This window comes from Ovis canadensis, chromosome 6, assembly GCF_042477335.2.
Source record: "Ovis canadensis isolate MfBH-ARS-UI-01 breed Bighorn chromosome 6, ARS-UI_OviCan_v2, whole genome shotgun sequence".
NCBI lineage: Eukaryota > Metazoa > Chordata > Mammalia > Artiodactyla > Bovidae > Ovis > Ovis canadensis.
Window position 1 is genome coordinate 50,031,087 of NC_091250.1, and position 17,002 is coordinate 50,048,088.

At 35.0% G+C, this 17,002-nt stretch overlaps 1 protein-coding gene across 4 annotated transcripts in view; it reads right to left on the reverse strand.

Annotated features, from left to right (window-relative positions):
- The window catches only part of CCSER1 (coiled-coil serine rich protein 1), a 1,477,979-nt gene that overhangs the window by 651,401 nt on the left and 809,576 nt on the right, over positions 1-17,002 (reverse strand). For all 4 annotated transcript variants that reach the window (XM_069593698.1, XM_069593699.1, XM_069593700.1 and 1 more), the window contains exon 9: positions 8,523-8,600. In XM_069593698.1, coding sequence (XP_069449799.1) covers positions 8,523-8,600 — 78 coding nt within the window. The remainder of the gene's footprint in view (positions 1-8,522; positions 8,601-17,002) is intronic.

Consider the following 17,002-nt stretch of genomic DNA (forward strand, 5'->3'; position numbering starts at 1 on the left):
GGGCTTATCTGGTGGCTTCGATGGTAGATAATCTGCCTGCAATGCAAGGCATTGGGTTGGGAAATGGGAATCAATTCCTGAGTAGGGAAGGTCCCCTGGAGAAGGTAATGGCTACCCACTCCAGTGTTCTTGCCTGAGAACAATAGGGGAGCCTGGTGGGCTACAGTCCATGGGTCACAAAGAGTCAGACACCACTGAGTGACTAACACTTTATATATTTATCTGTATAATATTTTTATACTTATATTGCAAGGATATGTGTATATACATACATAAAGAATAAATTTCATTTTATAGATTTTCTTACTTGTAGACCACATTAAAGGAAACCATTCCTTTCTCCAGAAATCAGTAAATATAAACACTCAAAGATTTACACTGAACAAGTACTTGAGTAAACTCTTAGAACTTAATACAAATTCTGATTAGCAACAATTTCATAATCATGATAAACAGACACTGAGAGATGTCTTTAGTATACACATTTTGTTTTCTTCCTTCAGAAGGGCCTCTCTTTTATGCAATGACATTTAGCATACTGGAAAATACTAAAATGACTTCTAGAATTTTCTAAGGAACTATCTGAAATTTTGAAATTAGATTTCCTATAGAGATGGCAATCTCAGAAGTAGAAGTGGGTTGGGAAAAATTTTCTTTTCAACAAATATCTACATTTCTTTTCTCATATCAGTACTATCACAGAATCAACATAATTTTAAGCAAGTATGATCCTCAATATTACTAGTTGAAGGAGAGCAAAATATACTACACCAAAACATGCTTCTTTGACAAATGGTTTATCTTGAGCTTGTTATTTTTAAGAAACAGCAGAAGCTCCAAAAAACTAAGAAGTTACCTTTTGTAAGAAGAATTCACAGTTTTAAGACGGACTCTGTTTGTAAGGGTATCTCCTTCTCTGTACCAGAAGGAGGAAGATGACCAAATCTCTAGAAAATTCTATTTATGAAGAAGGCATCAACTTAAATCTGCATAACAATCATATCCTTTGTTTACTGTATTTTTTCCTGGAAACTTCCCATAACTATCCTCCCTACTCCCATCCTCTTGTCTTCAGCTAGAAATGGTATTTAAGGTGGTGGTTTAGGCCATTTCAAGGAATTACTGCTTTCCTAGGTATCTCCCATTTATACAGGCAGTATACGTATTACTAAACTTGTTTGTTTTCTACAGCTATTCTGTCTCTTATTATTGTAGAGTGGAGTCCTCGCCAAGAGGGTAGAGGGAAAGTAATTTTTCCTGCCCCACATAATTTGAGCTATATAAAATATTTGAGTGTGCTCTTTTGCTTTGTTTTAATTAATATTTCTACAATTATATGAGTTTTCTTGGAAATGGCAACCCACTCCAGTACTCTTGCCTGGAGAATCCCATGGAGGGCGGAGCCTGGTAGGCTACAGTCCATGGGGTCGCAAAGAGTCAGACATGACTGAGCGACTTCACTTTCACTTTTGGTTAAAACTTAGCCTTGCTATTTCCCCCATCAGCATTTCAACCACAGATTCACTTAACAAAAGAACTATCAGTTAACTAACACCAATTCTATGTAGTAAGAATTAAAGACCTGGAGACATTCCAGGAATGATCTAGTTCCTAGATAAAGATTCAGGATTTTAAAAAGAACCATTCAATGCAGTATGTTAAGGACAACTGCATGTTGTCATCCATGTTTTAAAGGTTATTTTCACCTCACCTGGTTGTCTATGCTGATTTGCATTTAATATTAATATGTCTTCTAAAAGGTGCAATGTAGTCACTGCAAAATATTAGTTCAATATAACAAATATAGAGTAAAAATGTAGGGTAGCAACATGTACTTCTGTATGATTCTTGTGGATAAAGTAAAATAATGCATACTGATTTGTTAGATTTTTTAGGATTATAAAAATAACATTAGAGTCTTTTAGTTAATATATTCATTCTTCACCAAGTAATTACTGAGTGCTTTATTCACTTTTAGTAGCATAGCTCTAATAAATGGGATGTGTAGATATACAATGAAATCTAATTATACATTTAAAGTTTATAGAGTTAGCACTGCCTGGGCTGAAGAATAATGGTACACAGAGAGAGAAGAGGGTGGAGACAATGCAAGCAAAAAAAAAAAAAAGAAGAAGAAGAAGAAAAGCAAATGTAGTTTACTTATCAAACTTGATTTTAGCCGGCTTTCTTCTCAGTGCCTATGATAAGTGAACATGATCTTAAGAGGCTGAGCAGGCTATTCCCTCGGGTGGTCTGGGTTCCCCTAGTGTGAGTTGCTTGGTATACTGTGTCTGATTCTAGTGTTTAATGCCTATTTTTATAATAGAGGGCCCCTAAATGAAGCCAATTATTCTTATTCATAGAGCCAAGATACATCAATTTGTTCTGACTGAGGGTCTTCAACAGATTTCAAGAAGCACATCACAAAAGGATTTCTGGCTAATGGTGATTTTCACCTCATCTCCTTCAAGTCTTACAAGGCACATGTCACCCTCAGATCTGTCCAGATTACTTTATATAAAGTTTCTGATCATAACCCTGACCACACCCCTACACTCACAATTATCTTTTCCCTGTTTTTTCTCTTTTACATTGCACTTAGGAGCTTCTAACATACTATATACTTTGCTTATTTATTATATTTAATTTTTTTGTTTTAAATATAATAATGAAATGCAAACTCCCTGAGGGATTATTTGTTTGGTTAAAGGATGTAGTTCAAGTACGCAGAACAAGGCCTGGCTTCCAGGAAGCACTTATCAATATTTGTTGAATGAATACATGCATGGATTTTCAGAAGTGATGCCCTTAGAATGTTACCACTAGGTAAGCTGTGATTCCTCCATCAATTAGCAAACAACTGTGGCAGATGTTGTTTCCAGTGTTTTCATCAATGTTCTTGTCTGAAAGTTGCCTTTAATGTAATACAAAAATTGGAGTTCAAAAGAAATACACAAATGAAACCCAGAAGGACACATCAAACAGTAAACTGCTTGTGATTATGAATGACTTTGTTTTTTGCTTCTTGTGTTTTTTGGCTTTCTGTTATGCACATTTCACCTTTTAAGTATTAAATGCTATTTTAAAAACCTTAAAAAAAAAAGAGGAAGAAAACCTGGAATATATCATTCAGTGTTAAACCTGATTATTATTTTTTTTTTAATTTCTAAAAATCAACATAAATATCTGAGCTAAGTAAATATTAAAGAATGAAGCACATTGGGGGAAGGCACTCCTTTACTAAATACTGGATCACATTGAGGCATGATCAGGATAAGTACTGAATTTAAGAAAGATGATAGCTACAGACGGATCTAAAACACATTTAAGAAACTACACTTTATTAGCAGTCGGATGAGACAACCTAATCAATAGTTATTCAGTTCTTAGCATTGGACTTAACCCATGAAAGTGTTAGTCACTCAGTCGTCTCCCACTCTTTGTGATCCCATAGACAGTAGCCTGCCAGTCTCCTCCATCCACAGGATCTTTCCAGGCAAGACACTGGAGTGGGTTGCCATTTCCTTCTTCACGGGATCTTCCTGACCCAGGGATTTAACACTGGTCTCCTGCATTGCAGGCAGAAGACCAGGTACCTTCTGAGCTACCTGGGAAGCCCGGGCTTAACACGTAAGTTGACATAACGTATTAGCATAACACAAAATACTCTCCTGCTCTAATAGCTAATAAAACAATTACTGTAAAAACTAATTACTCTTATTCATTACATTATGAACTATTTTCTTATTTGTTAGAATTCCCTGAACACTACTAACTGTGCCAGGAAAGCCTGCAAAACTAAACATGAGAAAAATAGCATAGATTGCAAATACACAGGTAATTGCATTGAGTTTTTCAAAATCTGTATTCATAATGCAACTAGTTAAGTAGAAAGCTGTGTTTATAAAGCAAGTCCCACCCTTGGAAATGTATTAAAATACTTGCAGAACACACAGAGGTATGAGCATACATTTCCATGCTGATTTATGCTTCACTCATACATGACTGAGACGTAATATGTGTGAAACCACAATTCAGCTGATTTTAAAATAGCCACATACAAACTATTAATAATATTCAGAATAACAGTGATGAATAATATCTGATGAAATACCTGGTAACTTTAAAACTCTTAAAGTATGAACAAAACATTCCTAGTTCTACTAAACACTTGTTTTAAATGTAAGTGTAAAACATATGCCAATGAGTGGACGATCTTAAAACTTCAATGTTTCTGCCTAAAAGAGCATCTCAAGACACTATGACTGTTCTGAGTCAAGTTTGGGAAGTACCTGAAAGGAAAATTTACACCTAAAGTTAATCAGTCACTTTGAAAATGACAATCTTCTGTAGAACAACAAAGTGTTAGTTGCTCAGTCATGTCCGACTCTTTGCGACCCCATGGACTGCAGCCCACCAGGATCCTCTGTCTGTAAGGTTTTCCAGGCAAGGATACTGGAGTGGGTTGCCATTTCCTTCTCCAGGGGATCTTCCCAACCCAGGGATTGAACCCAGGTCTCCTGCACTGCAGGCAGATCCTTTACTGACTGAGCTACAAGGGAAGCCCAAGGAAGTTAAAAAATTGTCCCTAATGGTGTCAAATTAATTAAAGGATTTTAATCTTCTCACTGTCAGAAAATAAAATTTCACTGTAGCATTTTGGTCATTCATTCTCAACTGCTTTAACCAAAATGTTATTTGCAGTAGTTCAAACTATAAAATTTTTATAGGCAGCATATGTGCTTTGTTGAAGCATCTATTTATACAGCTGATGTAATCAGAAGAATCTTGCCTACCTCTTAACATAATCTTGTAATCGACAACATTGCTACCTGACTACATCTATTCATCTTCCATCCTGTTTTAATAATACAACTGACACCTAAGAAATTATTCTTTGATCTTTCAATAAACTAAGCCTGTGCAGACAGAGGAGGGTGAAAGAGGTTAAATTGGCATTGATTATTTAAGACACATTCATCATTTATTTAACAATCTCCCTCATCATAAGAACTATTGTGTTTATAGGCCTTTGCTGAGACACTCTGAAATTATTTTAAAATAATTCTTGCCACTTGCATTAGTTTTAAGACTCTTGATAAATCTGTGGCAGGCTAGAAGTTGTTTATTGTACAAACCTTTGAACTTAATCACTGTAGTGAATTTTGGGAAATTTCATTCAATAGTTTTCATTATAATTAATATCTTCTGGGGATTCTATTTCCCATCTTAAGCAAAATGTGTAGTAACAGCTATCTTCACAAGGAAATTATATTAATAGATACTGTAGTCTCTTATAGGGCTTCCCTGGTGGCTCAGAGGGTAAAGCGTCTGCCTGCAGTGCAGGAAACCTGGGTTCGATCCCTGGGTCAGGAGGATCCCCTGGAGAAGGAAATGGCAACCCACTCCAGTACTCTTGCCTGGAAAATCCCATGGACAGAGCAGCCTGGTAGACTACAGTCCATGGGATTGCAAAGAGTTGGACACGATTGATTATATTCTGACATTCATGCCACTGAAACATGATCCATAAAGATCAGTAAAGAACAATTTGTGGCTAATATTGACAGCTTTAAAAAGAAAGAGGTGAAAACATCATCCATAATATGCAAGATTTCTACAAGAGTTTTTTTTCTCACAAATACTATTGCAAATTTCAAACAGCATGTATGTGAGTGAGTGAAGTCGCTCAGTCATGTCTCACTCTTTGCGACCCCATGGACTGTAGTCTACAAGGTTCCTTTGTCCATGAAGTTTTCCAGGCAAGAGTACTAGAGTGGGTTGCCATATCCTTCTCCAGGGGATCTTCTGAATCCAGGGATTGAACCCAAGTCCCCCCCATTGCAAGAAGATGCTTTACCATCTGAGCCACCAAGGAAGTCCCTAAAAGGTTGGTACTGTGTGCTTAGTTGAGTCCGACTCTGCGACCCTATGGACTGTAACCCACCAGGTTCCTCTGTCCATGAGGATTCTTGAGGCAAGAATACTGGAGTAAGTTGCCCTGCCCTCCCCCAGCATGTATGTAGGTATATATGTATATATATATATATATATATATACACACATATACACATACACTTGTGATAAATTAAAGATATATTATATTTCCTGAGAAAATGTGAGCAAAACAAAGATAACAAATTATTCTTATTGCATACAAGAATATAAAAAATTATAAATAGGTATTGAAAATTAAAGAAAATATATTTCAGTCATGAAAAAGTTACATTAATGAATAATATTCCAAATAGTTACAAGACTCAGCAGATTGTAAATGCTTTACTTGTTTTATTTAAAATATTTCCAATCCCAGTTTTTTTTTAATACTAATTGCCTTAAAATCTATTATGACAGTTACACCTAGTTACTGGTAGAAGGTTCTGCTTGCATATCTTTGGTAATTTGCTGATTCTGATGCTTATGTCCTAAAATATATCACCAAGAAGTACAAAATATGAAATCTTTAGAACATTATTCTATGTTAATGACTACCCAAATCATACCAGAAACTTGTATGAGGGGATCCTTTAAGGACTCACTACCAAGAAATTATTCTTTAATATTACTTTTATCTAGTAAAATATATTAAGCTCTCATTGTCAGATATGAGAAGAAGCTAGGTATGATCAAGAATTAACTATGATCACGGTTTTAATTTTTATTTACATGTTTGGAGAATTAAATACCATTGGTACAGACATTTTGTAAAATCAAGAAAAGTATGGGGCATAGACAGGCATCAAATGCATAAGGAATATCTATTAGCTTCAACTTAGCTATCTCCCCACAGATACCATTCACGTCTTAGTGACCATTTCTCACTGGCACCAATAGTGCTATAGATCTAAGAGGGTTACATTCTACATTTACATTCAGTCATTCAGAAATTTAGAATTTAGTCTGCTAAACATCAGTCTCTTAAATTGAGTAAAATGAAATATCTGAGTGTAAATGCATAAGTACTTCCTTTTTTCTTGTTATAAGGATAAGCGCTACTTTTTAAAAGACCAGATTTCCACAAAGAACGTGCATTAGTGAACAAGTGACTTCACTTTTCTGGAACTCAGTCAACTTGTTTAAAAATTGAGGGCACTGAAATAGGCGAATTTTAAGTTTATTTGCAGCTCCTGTGTTAAATGAATTTATGCTGATATAAGATTTAATGTGGACTATGAATTTATTGTTCTTATTGGACAACTGACTCACAGATTTAAAAACATATGGATTATTCATTGTAAAATACATAATGGTTTTATATCCCAAAAACCTAAGCACAGATAATATGTACTAGAAAAAAAAATTAAACAACTCCTCTTAAACAGATAAATATTGAATTAGTGTACTAAAGCATATTTGAACTTACTAAAAACATTTACTTTTAAATATCTGAAACATTATCATTTAAATATCAAAGCACTGGAATTGAAGAAGTATTATAGTCAGAATATTGATATCTAGAATATTTAGGTATTAAGGATAAATATGAAATAAGAGAACTCCAAAGAAAGGGATAGATTTTAATGTTTTTTAATTAAAAAATAATGCACATAACTATCTGAAAACCATTTTAGCTGAAATTCAAAACTCTGATTTACTTCCTAATAGAGATAGACAGCTTTATGTTACATATGTTAATGTACTTTGAAAGGCAACACAAATAAGAACATGCAGATAGATTGACATTTTATCATTAAAGCCCTTCATGAAATCTAAAATTATTTCTCTTCTATTATTACTTGCAAATAGAATGGTAAAAATAATATTAATAATTTTTTTTTAAAAAAGCAAAGTGTTCTCACAAATGTTAGGTTCAACATAAGGAAGATAACTCATTTATGTTTTCATAGAAAGAAAATTTAAAGTTGTGAACTTAGGCAAAGTGAAAATGTCATAGCTTTGTTTAGTACATATTTGAATCAAAGTTTTCTAAAATCGTTTAGTGTTACTGGAAGTCATCTTATATTAAAACATGTTTTACAATCCTATTTTGACAGTTCAACAAATATTTCACATGAAGAAAAAAAAATGCTAACATTCAATTAAATTACTTTCTGCAGCCCCCACAAAAGCCCAAGAGCTAAAATAGTATTGTAAATTTCTCTGCAAAGTTGTGCTCCCTTTTATGTGCCAGAATGTAAAAATGATGTACTTGGCCCTTGGTGATTGCAAATATAATAACTTTGTTAAACTGTTAATAAATAAATCAGTATGTTCTTAAAAATAAATTGTCTTAGTATTCTAATACGTCTCTTGCACATGTCTGCAAATTCACTAATTCAGAAGTCTGTATTAGAGATGTTGGTTTAAAGAAATTAATAAGACATTGGTATGCTCGTCAGTGCCGGTAATTATCTTTTTCAGTTCCAGAAGGTATTCAGGGATTATTTAAGAGCAAAAGATAAATGGTGTACCACTAAATCCTATTAAATCAATGCATGGACATAACAGCAATAGAAGTAAATAAGCTGTGGAGGTCTGAATACCAATAAAAAAGATAAAAATGGTTTTATATAGCTACTTACATCATAGCCTAGAAGTTCCGTTTGTGTGGATTTATCTACTCTTGAAGCAAAAGCCTTCTGTAAGTGCTGAACTTTTTCCTGCAGGAAAAAAAAAGAGCAAAACCAAAACACATTTTTGTGAGTCATGTGCTTCTACACTAATATCCCCCCGAATTAAAATTTGATTACTGTACAATTCATGATTGTGCATATATTTCGCTGTGGTGGTGCTTTACTTATCAATTTGAACATTGAGGTTTAATTTTCAGGTCATAATGTCATTTTTGGCATCTTTTCTTTTAATACAGGAACCACTAAGTCAGAATCATGGCTGAAAGCTAGAGACATGCTTTGCTTAAATCCAATATCAAATGATTACACTAAGTTTTCTATAAGCTACTGTTTTCTTTAAATTGAGAGGATTTTACTGATACAGTTTCAGAATGTTTACACGCAAAATTCAAAACATTTTCAGTAAATACCATCCTATTCCACTTTGTATATTTTTAATTATTTACTGCTTCTAATTCTCTCGTTCTAAAATCTACACATTTAGGAATCTGCCCTGTAGGGGAGCCTACATGAATCCAACCCTGTTATAATTAAGAGATAGCAAACATGAGGAAAGTTTGAGATTTCATATCTCAAATGCAAATGTACTAAGTCTGGTCTACTAATGTGGCTGGCTTCCCCCACCTGCCAACGCAAGAGACACAAGAGACTCAGTTCAGTCCCTGGGTCAAGAAGATCCCTTGGAGGAGGAAATGGCAACTCACTCCAGTATTCTTACCTGGAGAATCTCATGGACTGGGAGCCTGGCAGGCTACAGTCCATAGTGTTGCAAAAAAAGAGTTGGACACGACTGGAGAGACTTAGCATGTACATATGCACAATGTGACTGGGCCTCTGGCTCTGATCTTGTTACTAAATGTGTCACTTACAGTAAAAATTATCTTTGCATATTATAATGTGTTCACTGTGTGTCTAGCACAGCTCAGAGTGCTGTACTCACATGATCACACCTCATCTTGGGATTTTTTACTATGATTACCACCCATTTCAATGAGTCTGCAAACTGTAAGTTAACAAGTTTAACTTGGGTTTCCCAAGAAGTTCATGTGATTCCACTAGGTTCTGCTTTTGTCTTATGTTGATTTAAGGAGAATTTTATTTTATTTTCTTTACTTGGTCAATAAAATAGCTGTATAATATTTTAATGGTAAAAATTGATACAACTCATCATTTAATTTTTTTCCAGGAAGAGATAGTAGTCATCACAAACCTCACTAACAATACACAAAACTGTTTCTTCTCCTCCCCTTCTCCCCTCAGGTTACTCCTCCTTTTCTCTTCCTTTCCCTCTCCTTAAGAAATACTCTTTCCTTTAAATTAAATTCACTTAAAAGTGAACACTCTCTCTTTCCCTTCAGTTCAATTCAGTTGCTCAGTTGTGTCCAACTCATTGCGACCCCATGAACCACGCACGCCAGGCCTCCCTGTCCATCACCAACTCCCGGAGTTCACACAAACCCATGTCCATCGAGTCAGTGATACTATCCAGCCATCTCATCTTCTGTCGTCCCCTTCTCCTCCTGCCCTCAATCCCTCCCAGCATCAGAGTCTTTTCCAATGAGTGAGCTCTTTGCATCATGTGGCCAAAGTTTTGGAGTTTCAGCTTCAATATCAGTCATTCCAATGAACACCCAGGACTGATCTCCTTTAAGATGGACTGGTTGGATCTCCTTGGAGTCCAAGGGATTCTCAAGAGTCTTCTCCAACACCACAGTTCAAAAGCATCAATTTTTCGGCACTCAGCTTTCTTTATAGTCACACATCCACACATGACTACTGGAAAAACCATAGCCTTGACTAGACGGACCTTTGTTGGCAAAGAAATGTCTCTGCTTTTTAATATGCTGTCTAGGTTGGTCATAACTTTCCTTCCAAGGAGGAAGCATCTTTTAATTTCATGGCTGCAATCACCATCTGCCGTGATTTTGGAGCCCAGAAAAATATCAGCCACTAATTCCCCATCTATTTGCCATGAAGTGATGGGACCGGATGCAACGAACTTAGTTTTCTGAATGCTGAGCTTTAAGCCAACTTTCTCACTCTCCTCTTTCACTTTCATCAAGAGGCTCTTTAGATGTTTTTCTGGAACTCTCTTGCTCTTTCCCTTAAATCGTTAATAAGATATGAAAGTTATCCAGGTTGGTTAACAAAATACATACATAATTTAGGTAAACATAATTTTACAGATATGTATTTACAAAAAATACCTTATGGATTATTAATGACCAAACCTTCTAACTTTCCTCTTACAAAAATTCTAGAGCTGCTATGCAGACAATAGTGAAATGGAGATTAGATAATCTAAGCTGTAATATGTAAAGGGATGGTTTTCATTTTTTGAAAAAGGTAAGTGAAAATGTGGCCACTTTTTCCAGTATAAATTTAAAATGAGAATTAACAAGTTGCATTTATTTAGACTCCTATTAGAATGTGCTGCTGCTACTGCTGCTAAGTCACTTCAGTCATGTCCGACTCTGTGCAACCCCACAGACGGCAGCCCAACAGGCCCTGCTGTCCCTGGGATTCTCCAGGCAAGAACACTGGAGTGGGTTACCATTTTCTTCTCCAATGAATGAAAGTGAAAAGTGAAAGTGAAGCTGCTCAGTCGTGCCTGACTCTTAGTGACCCCATGGACTGCAGCCTACCAGGCTGCTTCGTCCATGAGATTTTCCAGGCAGGAGTACTGGAGTGGGGTGCCATTGCCTTCTCCGATTAGAATGTGAGGAGAGGGCAAAAAAGTAGTAACACTTAACATTTGCTGTCACTGAACGGTTGTTTGGAAAGAAATTAGCCACTTTGAGTGGAAGTGATACGGGGTCTTTCTCAGGCAATGACATTTGAAAATATTTAGAAGTGAGCGAGACCCTGACAAAGATATATATATAAACAGCTACTAGTTCAAACTTGCCTAAGGAGAAACAATGAAAGGGACCATAGAAAGAAATGAGACTGTGGTAAACCAAGTCCATGACAGAGAGGATAGAATTCTATATCAAAGGATTTTAGGTTTAATTTTTCAAATATTATTTTGAAAATGAAATGAAAGGCCAAATAGTATTTTAATTAAATTACAACAGAACTTATTTAAATACTTCCTTTCACCTTCCATAAAAGAATTACAAGGAAGCAACCTGGAGAAAAGAAACATTTGAAGTACATTAAAATTTATTTTTCTGGACCATCAATTAATTTCCACATGCATGTGATTTAATGTAGCTTTTTTCCAATATTTTTCTATATAAGCAAACAATTCAATTTCTTCTTCCAGATTCTCTCAGAAGGACAAAGGAGTATTAAACAATTCAATTTTTGGCAGATACATTTTATAAGTAACTAAACCCCAGACACTTTTCAAGGAATTAAAATACTAATATTTATTAAATTGCATTTAATAGTATAAAATTTAATATTTATTAAATTGTATTTATTAAACTATAAACACACCTTTTAAAAAATTCTGTTTCAGAAAACATATGTGTGCTTATTAAATAGAATTAACAAATAACTATCACATTCTGTAGAAAAAGTAAGCAAAACAGGATGAAAAAGAGGAATTTTATTATGTATACTTTTTATTATTTTACACTGCTGATTTATCTGACTTTTGAATATGTGGAGGTTTTGAATTTTATAGAATATTGCTATATGAATAAAAATATATAATGGTTTTCTCTCCAAATTTTTGATTAATCTCATCTAACATCAAGAGTAATACAAAACCTGTATATTAAAATCAGCTACCATAAATAATGTTTATAAACCAAAGAAAACATACATAGTTTACAAACTTGCCAAATTTAGTTATATTCACCCTTTTCTCTACTTCTATAATCCCTACCACTACATTAACAGAATACAGTTACATGCCAAGCACTGGTATCAAGTAATTTAATGAATCCTCTCAAGAATGTACAATGTCTGTTATTGTCTATTCTCAAAAAAAAACAGGAAATTGGTCCTTAGTAAGTTGAAATTGTTGCTAAAGGTCACATAGGCTATTAAGTGAAAGAGGCAAGTTGGAAAACCTTTATCTGTCTTCAAAATCTGGTGTCCTTTCTAAAAAGATATTCTGGCTGGAAAAGCTGCAAGTGTCATTGCTGCTTCCACTTCACGTGTACATAAGGACGCATACCAAATGCATAGTCACTATCCAGCTAGAATGAAAATAAAACTGCCTTTGCTGTTCATCCTGCCTAAATGCTCTAATGATTCTACTAAGTCATTCTGCTGTACTGTAAAAACAGTTTAAGTACATTAGATGGTGACTGCAGCCATGAAATTAAAAGACACTTACTCCTTGGAAAAAAGAGCTATGACCAACCTAAACAGCATATTCAAAAGCAGAGACATTACTTTGCCAACAACGGCCCATCTAGTCAAAGCTATGGTTTTTCCAGTAGTCATGTATGGATGTGAGAGTTGGACTATAAAGAAGGCTGACCTCCAAAGAACTGATGCTTTTGAACTGTGGTGTTGGAGAAGACTCTTGAGAGTCCCTTGTACTGAAAGTAGATCCAACTTGTCCATCTTAAAGGAAATCATTCCTGAATATTCATTGGAAGGACTGATGCTGAAGCTGAATCTCCAAAACTTTGGTCACCTGATGTGAAGAGCTGACTCACTGGAAAAGATCCTGATGCTGGGAAAGATTGAAGGCTGGAGAAGAAAGGTGACAACCGAGGATACGATGGCTGGATGGCATCACTGACTTGATGGACATGAGTTTGAGTAATCTCTGGGAGTTGATGATGGACAGGGAAGTCCATGGGGTCGCAAAGAGTCGGACACGACTGAGTGACAGAACAGAACTGAGGATTTATCAGCTTATTTCCTTTAAGAGCTGCAATTCCACAAAATACCCATTTTTATAACCAACAAGGCATTTGGAACATGAGTCAGGAATAAAATGATAAAATTTATACAGCGTTATAACACAAAATTGAAAGATGTAAAAAAGCAAACTGAAAACTAAATGTTGAATGGCATTAAATTCTTTAAAAATAGGATTGGTTCAAACAGGATATTCTAAAAGTATATTCTGCTTAAGTTGTAAGAATCATTTCTGGTGTATGTTTTATCCATTGGCCAATCATAGATCATAAAAAAGTATAATAGCTACCATTGATAAATGTATATTTTTTCACTTTCAAGTGTGCACATGCAAGCACATGTCATTGGAGAAGAATTGAGAAGGAGAAAATGTGATTTAAAAAAAGCGAAAATCAAAAAGCTAGTAAACTTGGCTCTTATTCAGATTCAATAGAGAAATCAAAAACTGTGCAGGCAAGTGAAGTTAAGACAATCTGACATCACAACAGCTTTACAACAATTCCTAAAGGACTCTAAACAGGAAAGGCCATGGCTAGAAACAGAAGTATCACATATATGGAAGATCAACAGTAAGGGCAAACATACAATAAAAGTAAGAAATTATCCACAAACAAGCACAGACTCAAAACCAGCAACTGTTAAGGGAGTACAAATTCAGGATACAGTAAGTCCCCTACATACGAACAGTTCCATTCTAGGAGCAAATTTATATATTCAGTTTGTTCTTAAGTCCCACAAAGTTATTTTAGGTACCTAACTAACATAATCAGCTATATAGCATTTTACTGTAATAAGTTTATAATGATTTTCACACAAATAAAAAAATAGCAAAAAATAAAGAGTACCTCTTTAATCTTACAGATTAGTACCTTGAGAAGTACACAAGTATAGCACAACAGCTGGCATACAAGAACTAGCATCAAGTCAACAAGCAAGAAGAACTGCTGACTGGAGGAGGGAGAAGGGGTAGAAGACGTCAGAGCCGAAAGTTTGTCTGCAACAGGAGATGGAGGCTAAGCTTCACTCCTACTCACGCCTGACATTAACGGCACAGGTTCTGGTTCCTTGCTAGATTTAATTCTACCTATCTCTTGCTTCTGGACATTCTGGACTTGAAATAAAGATGCTGTAGTACTGTACTCTACACAGTATTGTGCAATAAAGGACACAAAAACACCACCGCTTGTAAAGGATGTATGCACGTGACAATGTATGCTAGACACAGAAACTAACTTACGTGATTTGACGCGTAAAGAAACATTCACATCTTTGAAAGTTTGCAACTTGAAGGTGTGTATGTAGGGGACATACTGTATTGAAAATTCATTTGAAATTAGGAGGCCAGAAACTGAAAACAATCTTGTTAGCTGCTGTAGTAAATACGTAGACTGGTATATCAAAACCTCATGGGAATCACAAGCCAAAAATCAACAATAGATGCACACACAAAAAAGAAAGTGATCCAAACACAAAATGGCAATAAGGACATACATCTCAATAATTATCTTAAGTGTAAGGGGATTAAATGCTCCAACTAAAAGATACAGACTGGCCAAAGAGATACAAAAACAAGACCCATATATATACTGTCTACAAGAGACCTACTTCAGATCCCGGGACATATACAGACTGAAAATGAGAGGATGGAAAAAGATGTTCTGTGCAAACAGAAATCAAAAGAAAGCTGGAACAGCAATACTCATATCAGGCAAAATAGACTTTAAACTAAAGACTGTCACTAGAGATAAGAAAGGACACTACATAATGACCAAAGGCTCATGCTAAGAAAAACTAGTAAAAAAGAAAAAAAAAACACTTTACAATCTGTATGGAAACACAAAAGACCCTGAAGAGCCAAAGCGATCTTCAGAAAGGAAAAACAAAGCTAGAGGAATCAGGCTCCCTGACTTTAGACTATATCACAAAGCTACAGCAATCAAAATAGTATGGTATTGGCACAAAAGGGGAATATAGATCAATGGGACAGGATAGAAAGCTCAGAAATAAATTCATCCACTTATCATCCATTAATTTATGACAAACAAGGCAGGAACATACAGTGGAGAAAAGTCAGTCTCTTCACATAGTGGTGCTGGGAAAACTGGGCAAGTACATGTAAAAGAATGAAATTAGAACGTTTTCTAACACAATACACAAAAATAAACTCAAAATGAATTAAAGACATAAATGTAAGATCAGATAATATAAAACTTCTATGGAAAAATATAGACAGAACATACTTTGACATAAATTGCAACAATAGCTCTTTGGTTCCACCTCCTAGAAGAATCAAAGCAAAAATAAAAATATCAAATGAAGCCTAATTAAACTCAAAGGCTTTTCACAACAAAGGGAACCATAAACAAGTCAAAAAGACAATACACAGAATGGAAGAAAGTATTTCCAAACAATGTGACTGACAGGTATAAATCTCCAAAATTAACAAACAGCTCATGTAGCTCAATATGAAGTAAACAAAGAAATGGGAAGAAGGTCTAAATAGACATTTCTCCAAAGAGAACATACAGATGGCCAAAAGGCACATGAAAAGATGTCAATATTGTTATTGGAAAAATACAAATCAAAACTACAATGAAGGATGACTTCACACTGGTCAGAATGGCAATCATCATAAAGCCTACACATAAGTGATGGAGAGGGTGTGGTGGAAAGAGAATCCTCCCCCATTGTTGGTGGGAATGCAAACTGGCACAATCACTATGGAGAGCAGAATGGGAGTTCCTTAAAAAACTAGAAACAGAACTACCATATAACCCATCTATCCCACTCCTGGGTGAATATCCAATAAGATCATAACTCAGAAAGTTGCATGCACTCCTACGTTCATTGCAGCATTATTTACAAAAGCCAAGACATGGGAAAAACCTGCATGCCCATCAATAGAGCAACGGATAAAGAAAGAAGATGCAATGTGTGTATATATATGTATGTGTGTATATATATGTGTGTGTGTGTGTGTGTGTGTGTATAGACACACACACACAATTTTAGCCAGAAGAAAAGAATGGAATAACGCCATTTTCAGCCACATGGATAAACCTAGAGAAAATCATACTAAGTCAAGTAACTCAGAGAAAGACAATTATCATGGTATCACTTACATGTGGAATCTGGAAAAAAATGATATGTATGGATTTGTCTACAAAACAGAAATAGACTTCAAAAACAAATTTATGGTTACCAAACTGGAAAGGTGTGGAGGCAGGATAAATAAGGGATTTGGAATTAACATTACATATTACTAATATAAAATAGATAACCAACAAGGACCTACTGTATAAGACAGGAAACTCTGCTCAATAATCTGTAATAAGCTAAATGGGGCAAGAATCTGAAAAGCACTGGCTATACATATATAACTGAATAACTTTGCCATATACCTGAAACTAATACAGCATTGTAAATCAAATATACCCCAATATAAAATAAAAAATTAAATTATAATGCAAAAAAAGGAAATTTATTCTTATTAAATTAATAAAGGTTGGTATAGGAAATACATGTAATTGTGATTATTAAAGGAATAGATTAGGATAATTAGTGAGTTTAATTCCACTAGGGGATTAAAGACAGAAATT